Source organism: Bubalus kerabau, chromosome 1 (genome assembly GCF_029407905.1).
Source record: "Bubalus kerabau isolate K-KA32 ecotype Philippines breed swamp buffalo chromosome 1, PCC_UOA_SB_1v2, whole genome shotgun sequence".
NCBI lineage: Eukaryota > Metazoa > Chordata > Mammalia > Artiodactyla > Bovidae > Bubalus > Bubalus kerabau.
In genome coordinates, this window is record NC_073624.1 from 21,353,608 (window position 1) to 21,373,889 (window position 20,282).

Here is a 20,282-nt window from a genome sequence, read left to right on the forward strand (position 1 = left end):
GTTCAAAAGCATCAATTCTTCAGTGCTCAGCCTTCTTCACAGTCCAACTCTCACATCCATACATGACCACAGGAAAAACTGTAACCTTGACTAGACGAACCTTTGTTGGCAAAGCAATGTCTCTGCTTTTGAATATGCTGTCTAGGTTGGTCATAACTTTCCTTCCAAGGTGTAAGCGTCTTTTAATTTCATGGCTGCAGTCACCATCTGCAGTGATTTTGGAGCCCCGAAAAATAAAGTCTGACACTGTTTCTACTGTTTCCCCATCTATTTCCCATGAAGTGGTGGGATCGGATGCCATGATCTTCGTTTTCTGAATGTTGAACTTTAAGCCAACTTTTTCACTCTCCACTTTCACTTTCATCAAGAGGCTTTTGAGTTCCTCTTCACTTTCTGCCATAAGGGTGGTGTCATCTGCATATCTGAGGTTATTGATATTTCTCCCGGCAATCTTGATTCCAGTTTGTGTTTCTTCCAGTCCAGCGTTTCTTATGATGTACTCTGCATATAAGTTAAATAAACAGGGTGACAATATACAGCCTTGATGAACTCCTTTTCCTATTTGGAACTAGTATGTTGTTCCATGTCCAGTTCTAACTGTTGCTTCCTGACTCTAATGGGTTGTAATAAAACAGATATGAGATATTGGCAAATGGTAGGGGAGTTCATCATTCCCTGAGGTAGCACCTTCCATTGAAATCTTTTAACAGGAGCCATGTGATTTATAGAAGGAACTGAAAAGGCAAAATGTTTTCTATTTTTAGGGTGCAAAGGTATAGTAAACAAGCAGTCTTGTAAGTCAATAATAACTATAGACCATCCTTTTGGTACCATAGAAGGGGAAGGCAATCCGGGTTGTAAGGGCCCCATAGGTAACATGGTATTATTAACATTTCTTAAATCTATCAACATTCGCCATTTTCCTGATTTCTTTTTTATTACAAAAACAGGGGAATTCCATGGGGAAAATGAAGGTTCTATATGAGCTTTTTGTAATTGTTCATTAATTGCGTAAGAGCTGCCAATTTTTCTTTAGTTAGGGGCCATTGAATTGTCCATATTGGGGTATCAGATTCCCAGTTGAGAGGCAGCGGTGTTTACTCAATGGCCCCCATTAAAAAGGTTCACTTAAAAAAATTGTGGCTTTCGTTTGTTCAAGAAAATCCCATCCCCATAAATTGATAGGGATATTAGTAATATATGGTTTAAGATAAGCTACAGTTTGATCAGGGCCATACACTTGTAAATAGGATGCACTGACAAAGTTTGTGTGGCATCAGTTTTACCCACTCTTAATAGTCTAGAAGCAGCCATAACCTTACCCCAATCGAGGGGCCATTCTGCAGCTCTAATGATTGAAATGTCAACTCCGGTATCCAACATGCCTGTTAAATTCTTTCCCCAAATGCATCAAGTAAGCATGGGTTTCTTATGTTCCTTTAATAAGGTGGATAGTGCAGCAGTAAGGTTGGTACTGCCAAAGCCTCCCTGCTGAACTTTATCAGATGCCTTCATTGGTTTGACATATGGCAAAAGTAATAATTGTGCAAAACGTTCCCCTTTTTGTAAGTATACATTTCCCATTTTCACAACGTTTACCATAACATGTATTTCCCCTTCATAATCTTCGTTCATAACACCGGTCAATACCATTAAACCTCTCATTGTGCAGCTACTATGTCCCAAAATTAGTCCCACTGTCCTGGGTGGAATCGGGCCATAATATCCAGTGGGAATTTTGTGGGGGTTGTATAATTCTATTAGTTCCATATCATAAGGACTAGGTATATCAATGCAAGCACTCTTAGATGTAGCTGCTTGTAGCGTCATAACGCTAGGTCCTCCTTTTGTAGTGGGGCTAGAGGACGGCCCCTTTATCAGTTTCCCTATTTTTTTTTGTTGTGTACCTGGGTTCAAGGTGTTTCCATCCTTATCAAATTTAGAATGACATTCATTCAGCCAATGGAACCCCTTTTTACATCTTGGACATACTCCTGGGGTATAATACTGCTTCTTATTAGAAGTAGTATTATTTTTTCCAGCCTGTGTTGGCATGCGACATTGTTTTTTCATATGGCTGGGCTTCCCACAGTTAAAACATTTGGCATTAGCAGCTTTTTGTACATCAAAGATTTCCAATGTTGCCAATTTTGCTCTATGGGACATAGATCTGATGTCCCTACATGCTTTCAAATATTCCATAAGAGAGCCAGTCTCTCAAATTGGTCTGAGCATGGATTGACATTTCTCATTAGCATTTTCTAAACAAGTTTTAAAATAATATTTTGAAAAGTCACATCCTTAATAGATTTCTCAACTGCATCCTTTAATTTTCCTATAAATTGAGAATATTCTTCCTCATGTCATTGAATAATCTTAACAAATGAACCATCAGAGTTAGCGCTATCAACCTTTGCCCATGCCCTGCAGGCAGTTTCTTTAATGAAATGCAACATCTCAAGGGTAATATTAGCTAATTGCACCATTACATCGGCCATAGTCCCTGTTCCAGTCAGTATATCATAAGTTAAATTGGCAGGGTTATCACGAGATTGCTGGTCAATCATCAGCTGTTGGGCCTCATCACTAATCCACATTTGCCACTGCAGTAATTGTTGAGGATTTAAAACCATCTTTGCTACTTGAAAAAAATCATATGGCATCCAATGGTCAGCCCATCCTCTGAGAAATTCTATACAGTAAGGAGAAGTAGGTCCATACAGAGTACATGCTTTCTTAAAATTAGACAACATGCTAAAATCTATACCGTCCCAAGAATTTTGACCCTGGACAGGTTGATCAAATTGTATTGGGAAAGCGAAAGCACAAGCAGGCATCTCCCGAGGAGGAGTGAAGCAGTTAGTACGAGCAAGGTTAGCAACTGCAGTTACAGACAGAGCAGAAGGAAAAGCCTCAGATTTGGGCTGTCTGCTGAATGAAATGACTTCCGCCTTAAGCAGTTTTGGTTTTGGCACATCCTTAATAGATATATCCTCAAGTTGTTTTTCCAGGGTTTGTGTTTGATTGAGTATGACATTCTTGCATTTCAAAGCACCTTGCATGTCTTGTTCATTAAGCTCGTATTCATGCAAAGACCGAATAGTCCCTACCTCCAAATCAACATTGTGTCCTTCAATTTGTTCTATGACAGCCCGTATGAGTGACCAGGTAACCCACCATTGAGGAGGAATGTGAACTCCCTGCCGATATGCTCGCAAAACATTATTTTTAACCCTTTTCCATACATCAAGATCAAGTGTCCCCTCCTCTGGGAACCATGGATTATGTTCCAATAGTATATGATAGCAGTCATTCAACTGATCTCTTGAAACATTAACACCGTTTTGTTTCAAAAAATGATGCATTATAGAAATGAAAGGAATTTTACTGCTATGTTGTCCCATCCTGCTTACCTCTTTCTGCAGGGGTTCGTCGCTTTGCTCAGCCTTCCTTTCAAGTCCCTGTTCGGGCGCCACTTCTTGGGGATTTTTTTTTTTTTCTCCCCAGGGCTTGGAAGTGACGAATCTGAAAGAATGACACTCGGACAGTCTCTTGCAAGGAATGACAAGTTTATTTCTGCAGTCAAGCCTTTTTATAGAAGCAGGAACAAAGAGCTTAAAGTATACGGCCAGCAGAGCGCATACGGGGTTAACGCATAATCAGTAAAAACATTTCAAGGACAGTGTGCTCTAAGTGACTCATGTGCTTATCCCACAACCTGTTTTCTCAAGTAATATCCTTACTTATTATTAAATCTTGGCGATGAGCATAACCAAAGGCAGGAGATGTTTTTCTGTCCGCAGTACACAAAGCCGGGTACTTCTGGCCCTTTGCCATTTTCCCAAGGACTTTCTTCTAATACGGCTATTTTGTACTATGCTTCTCAACACTGACTATGCCAAAGCCTTTGACTGTGTGGATCACAACAAAAATTCTGAAAGACATGGGAATACCAGACCACCTGACCTGCCTCCTGTGAAATCTGTATGCAGGTCAAGAAGCAACAGTTAGAACTGGACATGGAACAATGGACTGATTCCAAATTGGGAAAGGAGTACATCAAGGCTGTATATTGTCACCCAGCTTATTTAACTTATGTACAGATTACATCATGCAAAATGCTGAGCTGGATGAAGCAAAAGCTGGAATCAAGATTGCAAGAAGAAATATCAATAACCTCAGATATGCAGACGACATCAGCCTTATGGCAAAAAGTGAAGAAGAACTAAAGAGCCTCTTGATGAAAGTGAAAGAGGAGAGTGAAAAAGTTGACTTAACTCAACATTCAGAAAACAAAGATCATGGCATCCAGTCCCATCACTTCATGGAAAATAGATGGGGAAACTATGGAAGCAGTAAGAGACTTTATTTTCTTGGGCTCGCAAATCACTGCAGATGATGACTGCAGCCATGAAATTAAAAGATTCATGCTCCTTGGAAGACAAGCTATGATGAACCTTGAAAGCATATGAAAAAGCAGAGATGTTACTTTGCCAGCAAAAGTCTGTCTAGTCAAAGCTATGGTTTTTCCAGTAGTCATGTATGGATGTGACAGCTGGACTATAAAGAAAGCTGAGCACTGAAGAATTGATGCTTTTGATCTGTGGTGTTGGAGAAGATTCTTGAGGGTCCCTTGGACTGCAAGATGAAACCAGTCAATCCCAAAGGTAATCAGTCCTGAATATTCACTGGAAGGACTGATGCTGAAGCTGAAGTCACAATACTTGGGCCATCTGATATGAAGAACTGGCTCACTGAAAAAAACCATGATGCTGGGAAAGGTTGGAAGCATAAGGAGAAGGGGACGACAGAGGATGAGATGGTTGGATGGCATCACTGACTCGATGGACATGAGTTTGAGTAAACTCTGGGAGTTGGTGATGGACAGGGAAGCCTGGTGTGCTGCAGTCCATGACTTTGCAAAGAGTCAGACATGGCTGAGGAACTGAACTGAAATGAGAAACTAACACAAGATTATAAAGCAATTACACTCCAATAAAATTTAATTTTAAAAAAAGCAAGGATAAAACTAAAATGAAAAGAACTTTGCAATGATGGGGAAGAGTTAAGCTCCCTTCCCCAAATTCCTTTAGTAATGGATCTCTGATATAAGAGTCCAGAGAATTGATTTTAGTCAATGCTCTACCACAAAATATAAAAGCAAAAAATAGAGGCTGTGGAAGAAGCAGAAGACTTTAGAAATATTGACTAAAACTTTTTGGAGGTGAGATAAGGCACAGAGGGGGATGGATGAAGGCTGCCGGATTAGAAATCATTCCCCTTAGCTGGTTTGGGCTTTTATCCATAATGCATCACTGTCTCTTAAAATGAGACTTTTCATTAGAGTATTACTTTCAAATGTTGTGTTAGCTTCAGCTGTACAATGAAGTGAATCAGATATTAGTATATCCCATCACTTCATGGGAAATAGATGGGGAAACAGTGGAAACTGTGTCAGACTTTATTTTTCTTGGCTCCAAAATCACTGCAGATGGTGACTGCAGCCATGAAATTAAAAGATGCTTACTCCTTGGAAGGAAAGTTATGACCAACCTAGATAGCATATTGAAAAGCAGAGACATTACTTTGCCAACAAAGGTCCATCTAGTCAAGGCTATGATTTTTCCAGTGGTCATGTATGGATGTGAGAGTTGGACTGTGAAGAAGGCTGAGCGCCGAAGAATTGATGCTTTTGAAATGTGGTGTTGGAGAAGACTCCTGAGAGTCCCTTGGACTGCAAGGAGATCCAACCAGTCCATTCTGAAGGATGTCAGCCCTGGGATTTCTTTGGAAGGAATGATGCTGAAGCTGAAACTCCAGTACTTTGGCCACCTCATGCAAAGAGTTGACTCATTGGAAAAGACTCTGATGCTGGAATGGATTGGGGGCAGGAGGAGAAGGGGACGATAGAGGATGAGATGGCTGGATGGCATCACTGACTCAACGGACGTGAGTCTGAGTGAACTCCGGGAGTTGGTGATGGACAGGGAGGCCTGGTGTGCTGCGATTCATGGGGTGGCAAAGAGTCGGACACGACTGAGCAACTGAACTGAACTGAGATATATATATATATATATATATATATATATATATATATATATATAAATACCTCCCTCCTGGGCCTCCTTCCTGTCCCCCTCCCCATCAGACTCTTCTAGGTCATCACAGAGCACCGAGCTCAGTTCTCTGTACTATATAGCAGCTTCCCACTAGCTATTCATTTTACATATGGTTGTGTATTTATGTCAAAACTAACACACCCATCAGAATGACCATCATGAACAAAATCTACAAACAGGAAAAGCTGGAGAGCGTGTGGAGGAGAGGGAACCCTCCTGCACTACTGGTGGGAATGTAAATTGATACAGCCACTACGGAGAATGGTATGGCAGTTCCTTAAAAAACTGAAAAAGAGAACTACCATATGATCCACCTATCTGACTCCTGAGCACATGCCCTGAGACATCTTTTCTTTAGGTATATGTTTTCTCAGTTATTTAATGGGGAGGTTAGACATGAACTTTTGTAAAATTCACAAAAATTAGAATTCTCAGTGTGTGTTCACTTTGTACCACAAAATGTGCATGGAGCCACTATGACAATATATACAGTTAAAATGACAGAGATATGAAATGGAAATTAAAGAGATGGAAGGGGATGTCTAGTCAACTGGAAGAATATATTCCTTTGTTTCTGACAGGTTTTAGTTCTTTTTGGCAGATCCATCTATTTTTTGCAGCACAGTAATCAGAAATACATTGTGTCTTTGATATGTAAACACAGCAGTCTTCTTTAGCATCACCAAAAATAGGTAATCTGTGGAGAAAAAGAAAAGACTCTCTTTAGTGTTCATGATTTTCTCACATAATTCTCCTCATCCAGCCAGTATTTTCTGTAACTTTCAGGAAACAACGAGATGCTCAGTTATTAAGCATTGGGTAAATAAACAGTCTAATGGCAGAAAGTGAAAAGGAACTAAAAAGCCTCTGAAAGAGGGTGAAAGAGGAGAGTGAAAAGTTGGCTTGAAACTCAACATTCAAAAGCTAAGATTTTAGCATCCAGTTCTATCACTTCATGGCAAATAGAAGGGGAAAAAATGCAAGCAGTGACAGACTTTGTTTGCTTGGACTCCAAAATCTTTATAGACAATGACTGAAGACATGAAATTAAAAGACACTTGCTCCTGGGAATGGCTACCCACTCCAGTATTCTTGTCTGGAGACTTCCATTTCCATGGACAGAGGAACCTGGAGGGATACATCCATAGCGTGGGAAAGAGTCAGACTGGACTGAGGGACTAACACTTTCTCTTTCATTTTTTTTCACTTGCTCCTTGGAAGGAAATCTATGACAAACCTAGACAGCATATTCAAAAGCAAAGACATCACTTTGCCAGCAAACGTCAGTATAGTCAAAGCTATGGCTTTTCCATTACCCATGTACTGGTGTGAAATTTATACCATAAAGAGAGTAAGTGCTGAAGAACTGATGCTTTCAAATCGTGGTGTTGGAGAAGATTCTTGAGAGTCCCTTGGACTGCATGCAAATCAAACCAGTCAATCCTAAAAGAAATCAACCCTGAATATTCCTTGGAAGGACTGATGCTGAAGCTTTGGAAGGACTGATGCTCCAATACTTTGACCACCTGACGGGAAAAGCCAACTCATTGGAAAAGACCCTGATGCTGGAAAAGACTGAGGCTAAAGGAGAAGGGGGAGGCAGAGGATGAGATGGTTAGATAGCATCACTGATTCAAATGGACATGAATTTGAGCAAACTGGGAGACACTGGAGGACAGAGGACCCTGGGGAGCTGCAGTCCATGGGGGTCAGAAAGGGTTGGACACGACTTAGCAACTGAACAGTGATAACTACACAGTCAGTCATAAATATAAACTTTTAAAAGAAAGCTAATCAAGCATCTGGAACTTGCAAGTTCATCTTCACTGGAAGCAAAGAATTCTAAACAGAAATGTCATCATGATATATACAAAATGAAGCTTTGAAAATTGGAAACTGAATCTCCTATTAACATACCACATGAAAAACTTACTGCTTTCATGGAATTTTGATTTTCTTAAATATTTAGGATATAATGACCTAGTATTTGGGGAGGCATTGAGATGATACCTATAGAAGTGTGATCAGGCTTAAACAGAGTATGTGCTCAGGAAATGTAGTAAGTAAGTACAGATACACAGGCTCTGCAGAATTTGAATGTGGCCAGAAAAGGAGGTTCAGTTCATGTTGTATGTAGTGGAAGGTTCCTTTCTTTCCGATTCCAAACAGTACACGAGTGTCTGCTGTGATCAATGTTCTATTAGTTCCAAAGATGCAGGAGTGTTGTGGCTCATTGCAGATGTGATGTGAGTAGCAGTCAAAGAATGGGATGGCAATGCAGAACTGGCGTGCTAGGATGGGATATGCGCAAGATGTTCGCCTGCTTGTCCTAAATCGAAAGTGAAGTGGTACAGTGGGCAGGGCTCCATCACAGATTTTCTTTGTTCCTTTGTTCCGTTTCTTCATAAAGCCCCTCGGCCCTGAGAAGTCCACCTGATTCCCTCCTACTGCCTGACAGTCTAGTCACATCAGCACTTCTTTCAAGTGAGTAATAGCAAAAGTCCCCTGTGTTTTATCTCTTTCACCCTTCTGGTCCACTTCTTCAAATTTCAAGATAACTTTTTGAATGCTCATTTTACCAAGCCCTTTTTCAAAAGACCCTCAGTGACTTCTCAGGCCTTCTTTGACCAGATATCTGCCTAGTTCTTCAGTGTTATATTCTTTAATCCCCAAAGCAGTGAAAAAAATTATTACTGTTTATGTTTTCCATTACTTGAAAACCAGGGTAGAGAACTAAAGAAAAGCGAGTCTAACTGCTACTCTTTCTAATATCATATGATACCTTTCAGGGTTACCTGATCACTGTCTTAACCAAAGCATCCTTTCAGTCTTCAGAATAGAATAGAATGCTAATTGAATTTAGCTCATCAACTTTGCCTATATTTCTGCTCATAGACACTTCAGAGATTTCCAATTTTATCATAAAGCTAAATAGAATAAACATAATGGCCCAATAAGAAACATACCCATGCAGAAACCGAAATTAACGTTTTCTATGTTCAGAAAAATAGAAATAAGTTAATATCAGAGTTGCATTTATGTGTAAATAAAGTATAGAATATAATTCCTGGAAAACAAATAAAAATCAGAATAGATTTTATGTAACAAAATATATTTGCCTTTTCATACATTTATTCTTGTCCAGGACCCTTTATTTTAAAGTGATATTCTTTTTAAAGTACTGTATTTAAAAATATTATATTTTAGAACATGGGTGAAGCAACATAAAAATTTGCTAATTAAAGCAACATGTCTCTCAATTTTTTGTAATTTTCTACATAACAAATTATTACTCTATTTTATATAAATTTTTACCCACTCCTATGTCTTCAATTTTAATGTCTTATTTTTTTGAATGATAAAAAAATCAATTTTAACTATCCTTTATACAAATGTAAATAAATCATTCACAGACTCAAAAATCATAACAAGATATCATCTGTTCTGAAAAGCTCATCAAAATTTCTTTACAGAGCCTGTGCTCTGCAACAAGAGAAGCCACTACAATGAAAAGCCCACACACTACAACTAGAGAGTAGCCCCTACTCTGAGCAACTAGAGAAAAGTCTGAGCAGCAATAAAGACCCAGCACAGACAAAAATAAATAAATAAATAAAAATTTTAAAAAATAGCAAAAAGCTCTTTCGCAGCTTATGCAGTTTCATTGCACCACCTCAAACAACTCTCTTTCTACACCACTGATTAAAATAGGCTACAATATTTGTCACAAGTTGGCCAATTCTCTCCAATGCCTGGATTCCACAATCTGATATTTACTATACTTTTTTCTTCTCGTATTCATTATTTCAGTGCTGGATGTGGCCTACTTATTTGGTCCCACAGTTTGAAAAGTTCTACTTCAATTCTTTGTTTTAATAATATTGGCACAAAAATTCTTTGTCCAATAGCATCCAGCTAGAAATTTCTTTATTTTTAAATTTTGTTATTAAAAAAATTTTTTTTGGTGTCCCTCCCAAAGGAGTTGGTCTATCCCCTGTTTCCTAAAACCCCATTGTAATTAAAAATATACATTGTGACAAAGAGTGATGTCTTTTCATATATGGAGATTTTCTTTAAAAAAATAAAAAAAAATTTTTTTTTCATTTATTTATTTTAATTAAGGCTAATTACTTTACAATATTTTATTGGTTTTGTCATACATCAATATGAATCCTCCAACTAACTTCAAAAATCATTCTTCTTCTCAGACTATACTGCTTCTTTTGAAAATTTCTAAACTAAATTAAAACTATAAATCTCAGTCTTCAATAGCAGTGTTACTATCTTGCCTTGCAAACCTGATACAAATTGAATATTCAAATTAGCTTATCTAATACTCACATATTAGAATTTAAAAAGGAACCATTTATCCACTTCCAGCTCTTCTCTGATAATGTAAAATTTAATCCAATCCAAAACAGAACTCCTTCTTTGTTTATTAGGTTTTGCATGAGTCTCTGTAAATGAAACAGAAGAAATGACTGAGTATTGAATCCCTTTATCTATTGCTGGTTTGCATTCTTCTATTCATCCTCTGAAACCCAGTTCAAATATTACTTTCTCTATGATGCCTTTCCTGATACCCCATTGGGGTTAATTATTCCTTACTTGTGATATTTCTATTCCATTCATTTATATACCCAAATATTTATATTTATATTTTTGTATTCATTAAATAATATTTATTTTGCTTATATATCCATTTAGTCTCTCAGATTGTGAGCTCCTTGAAGTCAAGGTTAATACTTCTATCTGCATAGAACCTTCAAGACTAGAGCACAAAAATCTTGATATGGTTAGAAGCCAGTGCTGAATTGTATTAAAGTATTTTACTTATTAATTATTTACCAATTCTTCCTGATCTTGAATAAGCAGCAGACTGGATTCTCTTGTGGAACAGTCAGCTAGACTATCATTCCAAGGTTTGGAAGTTTCACTAAAATATAAGCATTTATCTGGGATTTGTTGCCAGTGCATTGGACACGTTAACAGAACTGGTCTCTCTAAAGTAAGAAGAGGGAAAATAAAAATAAAATAAGAAAGAGAAAGAAATGAATGTTATATTTCTAACCTGTCCCCACCCTACTAACACTAATAACACATACACAATTCAGTTCAGTTCAGTCGCTCAGTAGTGTCCGACTCTTTGTGACCCCATGGACTGCAGCATGCCAGGCCTCCCTGTCCATCAACAACTCCTGGAGTTTACTCAAACTCATGCCCATTGAATTGGTGATGGCATTCAACCATCTTATCCTTTGTTGTCCCCTTCTTCTCCCGCCTTCAAACTTTCCCAGCACCAAGGTCTTTTTAAATGAGTCAGCTCTTCGCATCAGGTGGACAAAGTATTGAAGTTTCAGCTTCAACATCAGTCCTTTCAATGAATATTCAGGATTGACTTCCTTTAGGATGGACTGGTTGGATCTCATACAAGTCATTGTAAATTCAGGAAAGTCTTTGATCATCATTGTGAGAACAATTCATGAATTTAATATAACTGAGGGTTTTGAGACCACTGTTCATTCTGCTATTCAGTTCAGTTCAGTCGCTCAGATGTGTCCGACTCTTTGCGACCCCAAGGATCGCAGCATGCCAGGCCTCCCTGTCCATCACCAACTCCCGAAGTTCACCCAGATTCACGTCCATTGAGTCAGTGATGCCATCCAGCCATCTCATCCTCTGTCGTCCCCTTCTCCTCCTGCCCCCAATCCCTCCCAGCATCAGAGTCTTTTCCAATGAGTCAACTCTTCGCATGAGGTGGCCAAAGTACTGGAGTTTCAGCTTTAGCATCATTCCTTCCAAAGAAATCCCAGGGCTGATCTCCTTCAGAATGGACTGGTTGGATCTCCTTGCAGTCCAAGGGACTCTCAAGAGTTTTCTCCAACACCACAGTTCAAAAGCATTAATTCTTAGTGACCAGCTAAAACACTGACAGACAGAATAACTTGTTCAAGTCCACGCAAGCAGGTGGTGATAGAGTCAAATTCTTTTTGAGATTCCTTAAATTCCTTATCATTGCTCTTCCTACTCCATGGACAACTATATCAAACGCTCTTAAAAAAAAAGTCTACTTGAAACAACATGTAAAATGAAAAGCAAATAATAATTCATACTCACAATTAATGGCAAATATCATGGAGAGAAATTATTAGAAAATTTCTAACTGCTAAATTATATATTTGCCTAATAATGAGATCTATTGGATAACATTTTTTAGAGGGATATTCTCATTTTCTTAAAATTTCTCTTCTGTACAAATGTATATGAAAAATGATCACATTCTGCTACAGTCTCTCAACAATAGAGTATTAACACACACTGCTTAGTAAGTATAAGGACAAGATCAATATCTTAATGATTAATACCATAAATATTAAAGAATTCATTAAATGTTTGTGTTCTATTCATTAGCTTTAGTCAAAGGTTAGCTGCTTGACATATTAAAATCACCAAGTATCTCACTTAATGTATATTTTACTTTATAGCTTGGATTTTGACTAATAATTATTGACTCTCCTAGCCTGAGTACTCATAAGGCAGTATTATCTGGTAGTTAAGATGATAGGCTATGACAATAGACCACTGAAGTACAATTCTCAGTGTTACCCCTTAGCACATGTATGACCCCAAATGAGTTGCTTAACCTTTCCATGCCTCAGCTTTGCCAAACATAAAATCAGAGTGATAGAACTAATCTTAACATATAGGTTGTAATGAGCCTTAAGGAAAATAATACAATGATAACTATCAAATTTTAGCCGTTAGTCTTAGAAAATTCAAGCCACAAAATATACCTGTTGCTTCCTTCCTGTTCTCTTGAGCATCCACGCTGGTTTTTTTTATTGATGTGTTTTGTCTTATGAATATCACTGGTAAATAAAGAAACACCATTAAGAAGATAAAATGCTGAAAGGTGCAATGAAATGGATATGCTATATTTATCACTTCAGGGAATTGTCATCTCAGTACTATCTCAACAAGCCTGAAATGAACAGAAGATAAGAGCAATAGCAATTTAGTAACAGTGGGTCTGCTTAGAAGACAACATAAACAAACACGTAAACACAAGTAAACACAGAGAAACACTGAGTTACTTGCATCTAATGTATAAGTAATCTGGAGAAGGGAATGGCAACCCACTCCAGTATTCTTGCCTGGAGAGAACAGAAGAGCCTGGAGGGCTATGGTCCCTAAGATTTCTAAGAGTCAGACATGACTGAAGTGACTTAGCATGCACACACCCACTATATAAGTAAACTCTCAGGTGTTATTTAAATTCTTAAATTGCTTACACTCCTGTCTACATGTTCCATTTTCAGAATGAGTATAATTGTGTCTGTCCTGTGGGAGACATTGCCTAGGACAATCTGGAATTTAGTAGGCACCTAAGAAACTGTAGGGATGTCCCAGGAAGTCCAGTGGTTAAGACTTTGCCTTCCAATGCAGAGGATGCTGGTTCGATCCCTGGTGGGGGAGCTAAGATCCCATATGCCTTGGGGCCAAAAAACAAAACAACAACAACAAACCCAGAACATAAAAACAGCAGAAGCAGTATTGTAACAAATTCAATAGACTTTAAAAATGGTCCACATTAAAAAAAAAAAAAAGAAACTCTAAGCAATTGTAAACTTATTTTCTTTGTTATTATCAAGCTTTTATCATAATTACAATTTTTTAAAAAGTCTTGGTGCACATGTAAATCCCCTATGAAGATTCTCAGAACAATTAGAAAGAGAAATATGAAAGCTTAGGGTTTGCAAAGTGGATATGGTCTGGGCACTGTTAGAGCACTGTTTTGTAACTGTTTTTATTTCATCAGTCTTCCGCTAAGTTTGGGGTGGCCAAAGCTGTTTAACATACTTTACTATTTATGGCAGAAGGAGAATAAGTAGAACAAGAAATAAATGATCTTTCATCACTTACCTGAAACACTCAACCCAGTTACAGTCAAGGCAAGAAGTATAATCACAGCACAAGCAAATTTCAGGGGAAAGTTATGCCAACGTGGACCCTGACAAAGATCTGAGACATTAAGAAAACATGCTTGGTTAACTCAGTTGAGTTCATCTGGTACAAAAAGCAAAGGCTGTTTGGATTACATAACAAAGAGCTAGATTCAGGTTGGGGGTTAGGGGTAGGAAAGAACATTTATCAGTTATCTTAAAGTAGGGTCCTAAGGACTTTCCTGGTGGTCCAGTGGTTAAGAATCTTCCTGCTAATGCAGGGGACACAGGTTCAATCCCTGGTCCAGGAAGACCCCACCTGCCGTGGCAGGGTAACTAAGCCTGTGGGCCACAAGTATTGAAACTCAAGCACCCTAGAGACTATGCTCCACAACAAGAGAAACCACTGCAATGAGAAGCAACTAAAGAGTTGCTCACTACAACTAGGGAAAGCCCACGGAGCAACAAAGATCCAGCATAGCCAAAAATAAATAAAATTAATTAATTGATTAAAAAAAATGTTCCAGAGTGACCTGTAAGTCCATTTATTTCTACTTTAGTTTTTTACACTCCCCCAGGTGACTGAGTTGTGTGACCCAGTTTTCAGCCAACTACTACCGATCTCTCCTGTTAGGACGGTGACATTTGTCTAAGAGTTAGCCCTTTCTAAGACATCCCTGTGGAGATGGAATTTAAGATAGCTAAATGTGATAAAAGATTAAGGTAGGAAACAGAATGGATTAAATTTTAGATAGTGACACCTGGATAATCATGTGGAGGAGAGAGAGAAAAGATAACACCTAGAGGAGCTCCAAGGTCCTGGGTGTAATCTGAAAATGAGAGAAAGCACACTGGAGAATATTGACCTAGAACTTCTAATGCGATCCTATGTGACACAGAGCAGCTAAACTTAGTGAGCCTGAGACAGTCCTAGGTGAACTTTCCTGACAGCTGTATGGTATTTTACCTTTCTGTCTTTTTTCTTCCTTATTCTTTCCTGCCTTGAAATTTTGAAAAATGGAGAAAGTTTCATATAGTCACTATCTTATCATTTATTACTGAAGAACAGCAGTGGTTAAGAGCAAAGGCTCTCAAATGTAACAGATTTGTATTTTAGCATGTTACTTTAAGCCTGTAACCTTCATAAAATACAACTTCCTCACCTGTGAAACATAAAATAATAGTTACTTTGTGAGGTTTTGGAAAGGGTTATATGAAAAACTTCTTCTAGACATGGAGTCTGGTACATAATAACTTCATTTAAAATTTATGGAATTGAGAGGAGGGTCTTATGACTCTTCTGAGTTGTTTTTCTGCAAGACTACATGACTTTAGAACTAATGAAGTTGCAACAAATTGAAGATGCCAGGTAAATTTTTAGTTCACTTCAGTTCAGTCACTCAGTCGTGTCCGACTCTTTGCGAACCCATGAGCCTCAGTGTGCCAGGTCTCCCTGTCCATCACCAACTCCTGGAGTTTACCCAAACTCATGTCCACTGAGTTGGTGATGCCATCCAACCATCTCATCCTGTTCTCCCCTTCTCCTCCTTTAGTCATCTGGAAATACCCACGCAGGGCTATTTTTTGTTTGAATATAAACAATATGCCAAGGACTTCCCTGATGGTGCTGTGGATAAGAATCTCCCTGCTAATGTAGGGGACTCAGATTCAATCCCTGGTCTGGGAAGATTCTGCCACAATTACTGAGCCCATGCTCTAGAGCCTACAAGCCCCAACTGCCAAGACTGCATTCTGTGACTAATGAAGCCCATGAGCCTAGAGCCCACGCTCTGTAACAATGAGAAGCCCTTGGACTGCCATGAAGACCCAGTGAAGCAAAAGATAAATAAATAAATAAAGTTAAAAAAAATAATAAATAGTATGCCAAATCATCTCACTCCATTGCTGCAAACCTTTTTTTGGCCTTCTCTCAAGCAGATTTAAGACTGTACATCTGTAAAACAGTCTACAAATTCCTGTTCAATCCATTTCCCATTACATCTCTGACTATCTCCTGCTGCTTTCAACACAGACATGGTCCATCATTTCACACCCAATGTATGTGCTCCTCCTACAAAAGGACAGGAACGTTCTCATCCCAGGGAACTTGCACTTGCCCTGGTCCATCTTCTAAAAAGCTCTTCTCCAAGCAAACATATCTTTGTCCTTTAATTCTTTCAGGTCTTGGCTCAGATGTCATTTTGTGAGGCAGGCCTTCTTCTACTTGATATCATACCCTCTCTGAAGTTAACTCTCAATTCCAGCACAAATAAAAAACAGTTTCTCAGAACTTTCCTAGTGGTCCAGTGGTTAAGAATCCACCTGCCAAAGCAGGGGATAGGGATTCTATCCCTGACCTGGGAAGATTCCACATGCCGTGGAACAACTAAGCAGTGCACATCCGGTACCAAGTCTGAGCTCTGCAACAAGAAAAGCCACCACAATGAGAAGCCTGTGCACTATAGCTAGTGACGAGCCCTTGAATAGTCCACAACTCAACAAAGTTCACAGGCAGCAGCGAAGTCCCAGTGCAGCCATAAATAAATAAATAAAGAATAAAAAAAGCAGAGGGGTGAATATAAGAGAGTAAAAAATAGAGATAAAATTTTCTCTATTGCATTTAATATTATCTAACCCATATATATGTATATACTTAGTTATTTATTTGTATGTCTTCCTAGCAGCATAACAGAAACACAAACAGAGAAAATATTTTTCCACTATTTTTTCCACTTGTCCTAACCTCAGCACCAGGGCATGCCTGGCACAGGTGCTTATTTTTGGATGAATAGGTAAACTCTAGAGGCATTTTGTGAACACTTATCTACTTTTTTAAGAAATCAAGTGCTGGGCCATAAACTAAATAGGTCACAACTCACATCTCTGGTTTGCCTGAATGCCTTTGATGTAATCACTACTCTACAGTTCCCACAGCCTGAACAGTTCAGCCAAAGAGCTCAGGGGTAGTTTCACAATAAATGTAATAACTGATCAATCTGTGGAGAAAGAATGTCAGCTGCCATTTCAATGAACAAGAGATGTTGTGACCATAAACCCATCAGCCAGGGCAGCTGCCGCGATGTTGAAGCCTGAGTGGAATTCAGAGTGAAGAAAAACAGGATACTAGCACTAGTTAGTTAAAATGCATGTCACGGGAATGATTTGAGTAAGCCCAGACTCTTGCGTCTTCTCACACATAAGTAAACACTAAAATCATTAACTCGATATGTCTGTTTTTGTGATTAGCAGTCATCTTTTTGTAGTCAACTATATATTTTTTTATTTGCAGCAAAAACTCCTATATGTTCTGGTTTCTCCCTTACCATTTGGGAACAGTTCCTCGGAGTTATCTAAGAGGCTGCCTTCCCAGCTATGGTCCTTGGTAAAACCACCAAATACAAAATTCTCAACTTGTAGGTTATACATTTTTTTGCAGTCAAGTGTTTTGTAACCACATATTTTGTTCTGACTTTATTCTGCTTTGTTTTTCAGATTTACTTTTATAATGATATTTTGAGGAATAATGATTACAAGCAGAAGAGACACAATTTCTGACCCCATTGATTTGGGATCTTAGATCATAGCTTTTGAGGAAAATCTTGCTTTTTCTATATTCATCCTCCCCACATCTCCTTTCAACACCATCCTCCTTTCTCTCCACTTTTGCTAGATTTGAATAGGGAACGGAGTGCTTTGCTGTTTCCCATCAAAAAATAACTATAGTTTGACCAAACTGTCACTGTAGTTATCAAAATTCTCCAATTTTCCATAATCCCCATTTGAAGGGTATTGTGAAACTATTTGATAACCCTAAGACTTTTCAGTCTCCAATCTAGAATGTTGATAACTGAACAGTTTGAAATTATCCCACGTCATCCTGAAAGGATGCAGCACACCTGCTAAGCACACAATGGAATGAACATCAGGTGGGATAAAAATTGCAATATTAGTAAATGTGGTTTGACATCAGAAGGCAGTACTATATTATGATAATTTTATACATTTTTCTACTTAGTTTCTCGTTTCTTTTCAGCCATGAAATCCATCACCTGTTACCTCACGTTAGAATCCTCATCTCCTTCACTCAGAATACTAGCTGCTCTGACACACAGAAAATTACCAAATTCAACAAATATCAAATAGGTTTATCAGTGATATTCTCCTGTGTCTTGTGGCCTATCTCCTTCTAAACTGATACATTTTTCAAGTTAAAAATCATCAGATTGTGAGTATATTCACATCTTTGATCTTGAATATAACTTTCTTTTGGAACATTTTTTCCTTCCCTTTGAAAAGTGGAAGATGTTCATCATTAACATCTTTAACACTTTGTGTTAATTAATTAGCAAAGTGTTAATCATTAACACTTTGTATTCTGAAAGAAATGCCATGGGTGCAAATGCATTGGAACTTAATCACAGTATTTTACAGAGAGATTTGAAATAAAGTAGGTTACTATTACAACAAGGTAGCAGGATATTTCTAAAAACATTTTTTTGTTAAAAAATAAAAACAAAAAAGGGACTTCCTGGCTGGTCCAGTGGTTAAGACTCCGTGCTTCCACTGCAGGGAGCATGGGTTTCATCCTTGGTTGGGGAACAAAGATCCTGCACCCCACATGGGATGGCAAAAAATAAAACAAAAACAAAAATAGAAAACTCCTTTTATTTCCAAATAAAATAAAAAATACTCCTTTGTTCGTACTTGTAAAATATTTATTTAGGTTCTTTTAGCCAAGGTTCAGTAACAGGAATGATATTCAAAAAGAAATCTAAAGGTATGTACTTTTTTCCACACCTGTGATTACCTACAGACAGGCCATGCTATATCAACTTAATACATGACTACTGCTCATCCTCAAAGTCATGATTTAAAGCCACAAATTTATAGGAACATCTAACTATTGGAAGATATACAATTGCCAAAAGGAAAATTAAAGCCACTTACTCTGAAGAAGAGATGGGGGTGATGACCTTTCAATGCCAGAATCCCTGGGTAAGTTTAAATCAGCATATACCAGCTGACTCTCCATTGCAAACAGAAGAATTCTTCCTTTTACTCATATAAAAGGAAAAACTCCAACTTCTATGAGGCAAGATCAGCTGAAGGAAGTGATCAGTTTAAAAAGTTTTGCTATCTTTCTTATATCAGCACCTACCCACAGTGGTAGTTGTGGGTTTTGTCTATAAATCAGTGAGGAAGTCCACTTACTGGGTGTCCAGTGTACTTAGACATATAATATTAGGTTGGCCAAAAAGTTCATTCAAGTTTCCATAACATGGAAAACTCCAAAGGAACTTTTTGGCTAACTCAATATCTACTTTGTTTAGTTAATTGACCTATTGTTTGATAATATTCTGGAAAGATTGTTTGTTGTCTTTGTAAGTATCTTTTTTCAACACCTTTTTCTGGGCCAGGACCAGAGTGAAAGAAATGAAGTATTCTAATTTGGCTCAAAATAAAAACAAACAAACAAACCCCGCCCCCCCCCCCCCCCCCAAGAATCAAGATAAACCGTATTTAACGCAAGGTTGTAAAAAGTAAACACTAACACACACAAAAAACTGTAGGACAATTTTCTAAAGCTCTCAAATCTTCCTGAAATATTTGTGCTCCTGACAAGAGCTGCAAAATGTGGGAAAAGGAGCTGTAAATGTGAAAAAGGTCACTGAGTAATATAACAGAGAAAGCAAAGAGCCAAAGATCCAGACTATTCTTAGCTTAAAAGCATGCTTTCAGTGCACTGAAGTTTAACTTCAAGTTAGGAAGAGTGACTATGACCACGAGGAGTCCACAATGGCCATGTTAAAAACAATTGAGTGAGGAAAGAGTATTCTCTTCAACCAGAAGCTTGCAAAATTATGTGAGCTTCAAAAGTATAAACCAGCCAGAAATAAAAACCAAAGGAGACTCTTCATTTGTGCATATGCAGTGTGAAACATATTGATGGATGTTTTCATTTGTTACAACCATCTTGACAACCATCTTATAGGACAGAAGACCCTTACTATGCAATTACTATTGTATACTTATAAAATGGACTCCCCAGGTTGCTCAGTGGTAAAGAAGCCGCCAGCCAAAGCAGGAGATGCAGCAGACAGGGGTTTGATCCCTGGGTCAAGAAGAGCCCCTGGAGAAGGGAATGGCTAGTCACTCCATTATTCTTGTCTGGACCACCTCATGGACCAGAGGAACCTGGCAGGCTACAGTCCATTGGATC

General features: G+C 38.3%; 1 protein-coding gene across 2 annotated transcripts; it reads right to left on the reverse strand.

Moving 5' to 3' along the window:
* Positions 1-6,665: 6,665 nt before the first annotated feature.
* LOC129641374 (killer cell lectin-like receptor subfamily B member 1) lies at positions 6,666-19,094 on the reverse strand. 2 transcript variants are annotated; one of them, XM_055566102.1, is made up of 7 exons: positions 19,010-19,094; positions 14,043-14,141; positions 13,332-13,344; positions 12,914-12,975; positions 10,968-11,122; positions 10,461-10,576; positions 6,666-6,816 (listed from the first exon to the last, which is right to left on the reverse strand). In XM_055566102.1, exons 1-7 carry the CDS (start codon positions 19,092-19,094, stop codon positions 6,666-6,668), a joined length of 681 nt encoding a protein of 226 aa, XP_055422077.1. The 2 variants fall into 2 exon arrangements, with proteins under 2 accessions (XP_055422077.1, XP_055422078.1); XM_055566103.1 differs by lacking the exons at positions 13,332-13,344; positions 14,043-14,141 and having other exon boundaries at positions 12,914-12,988.
* Between the last annotated feature and the right edge of the window lie 1,188 nt (positions 19,095-20,282).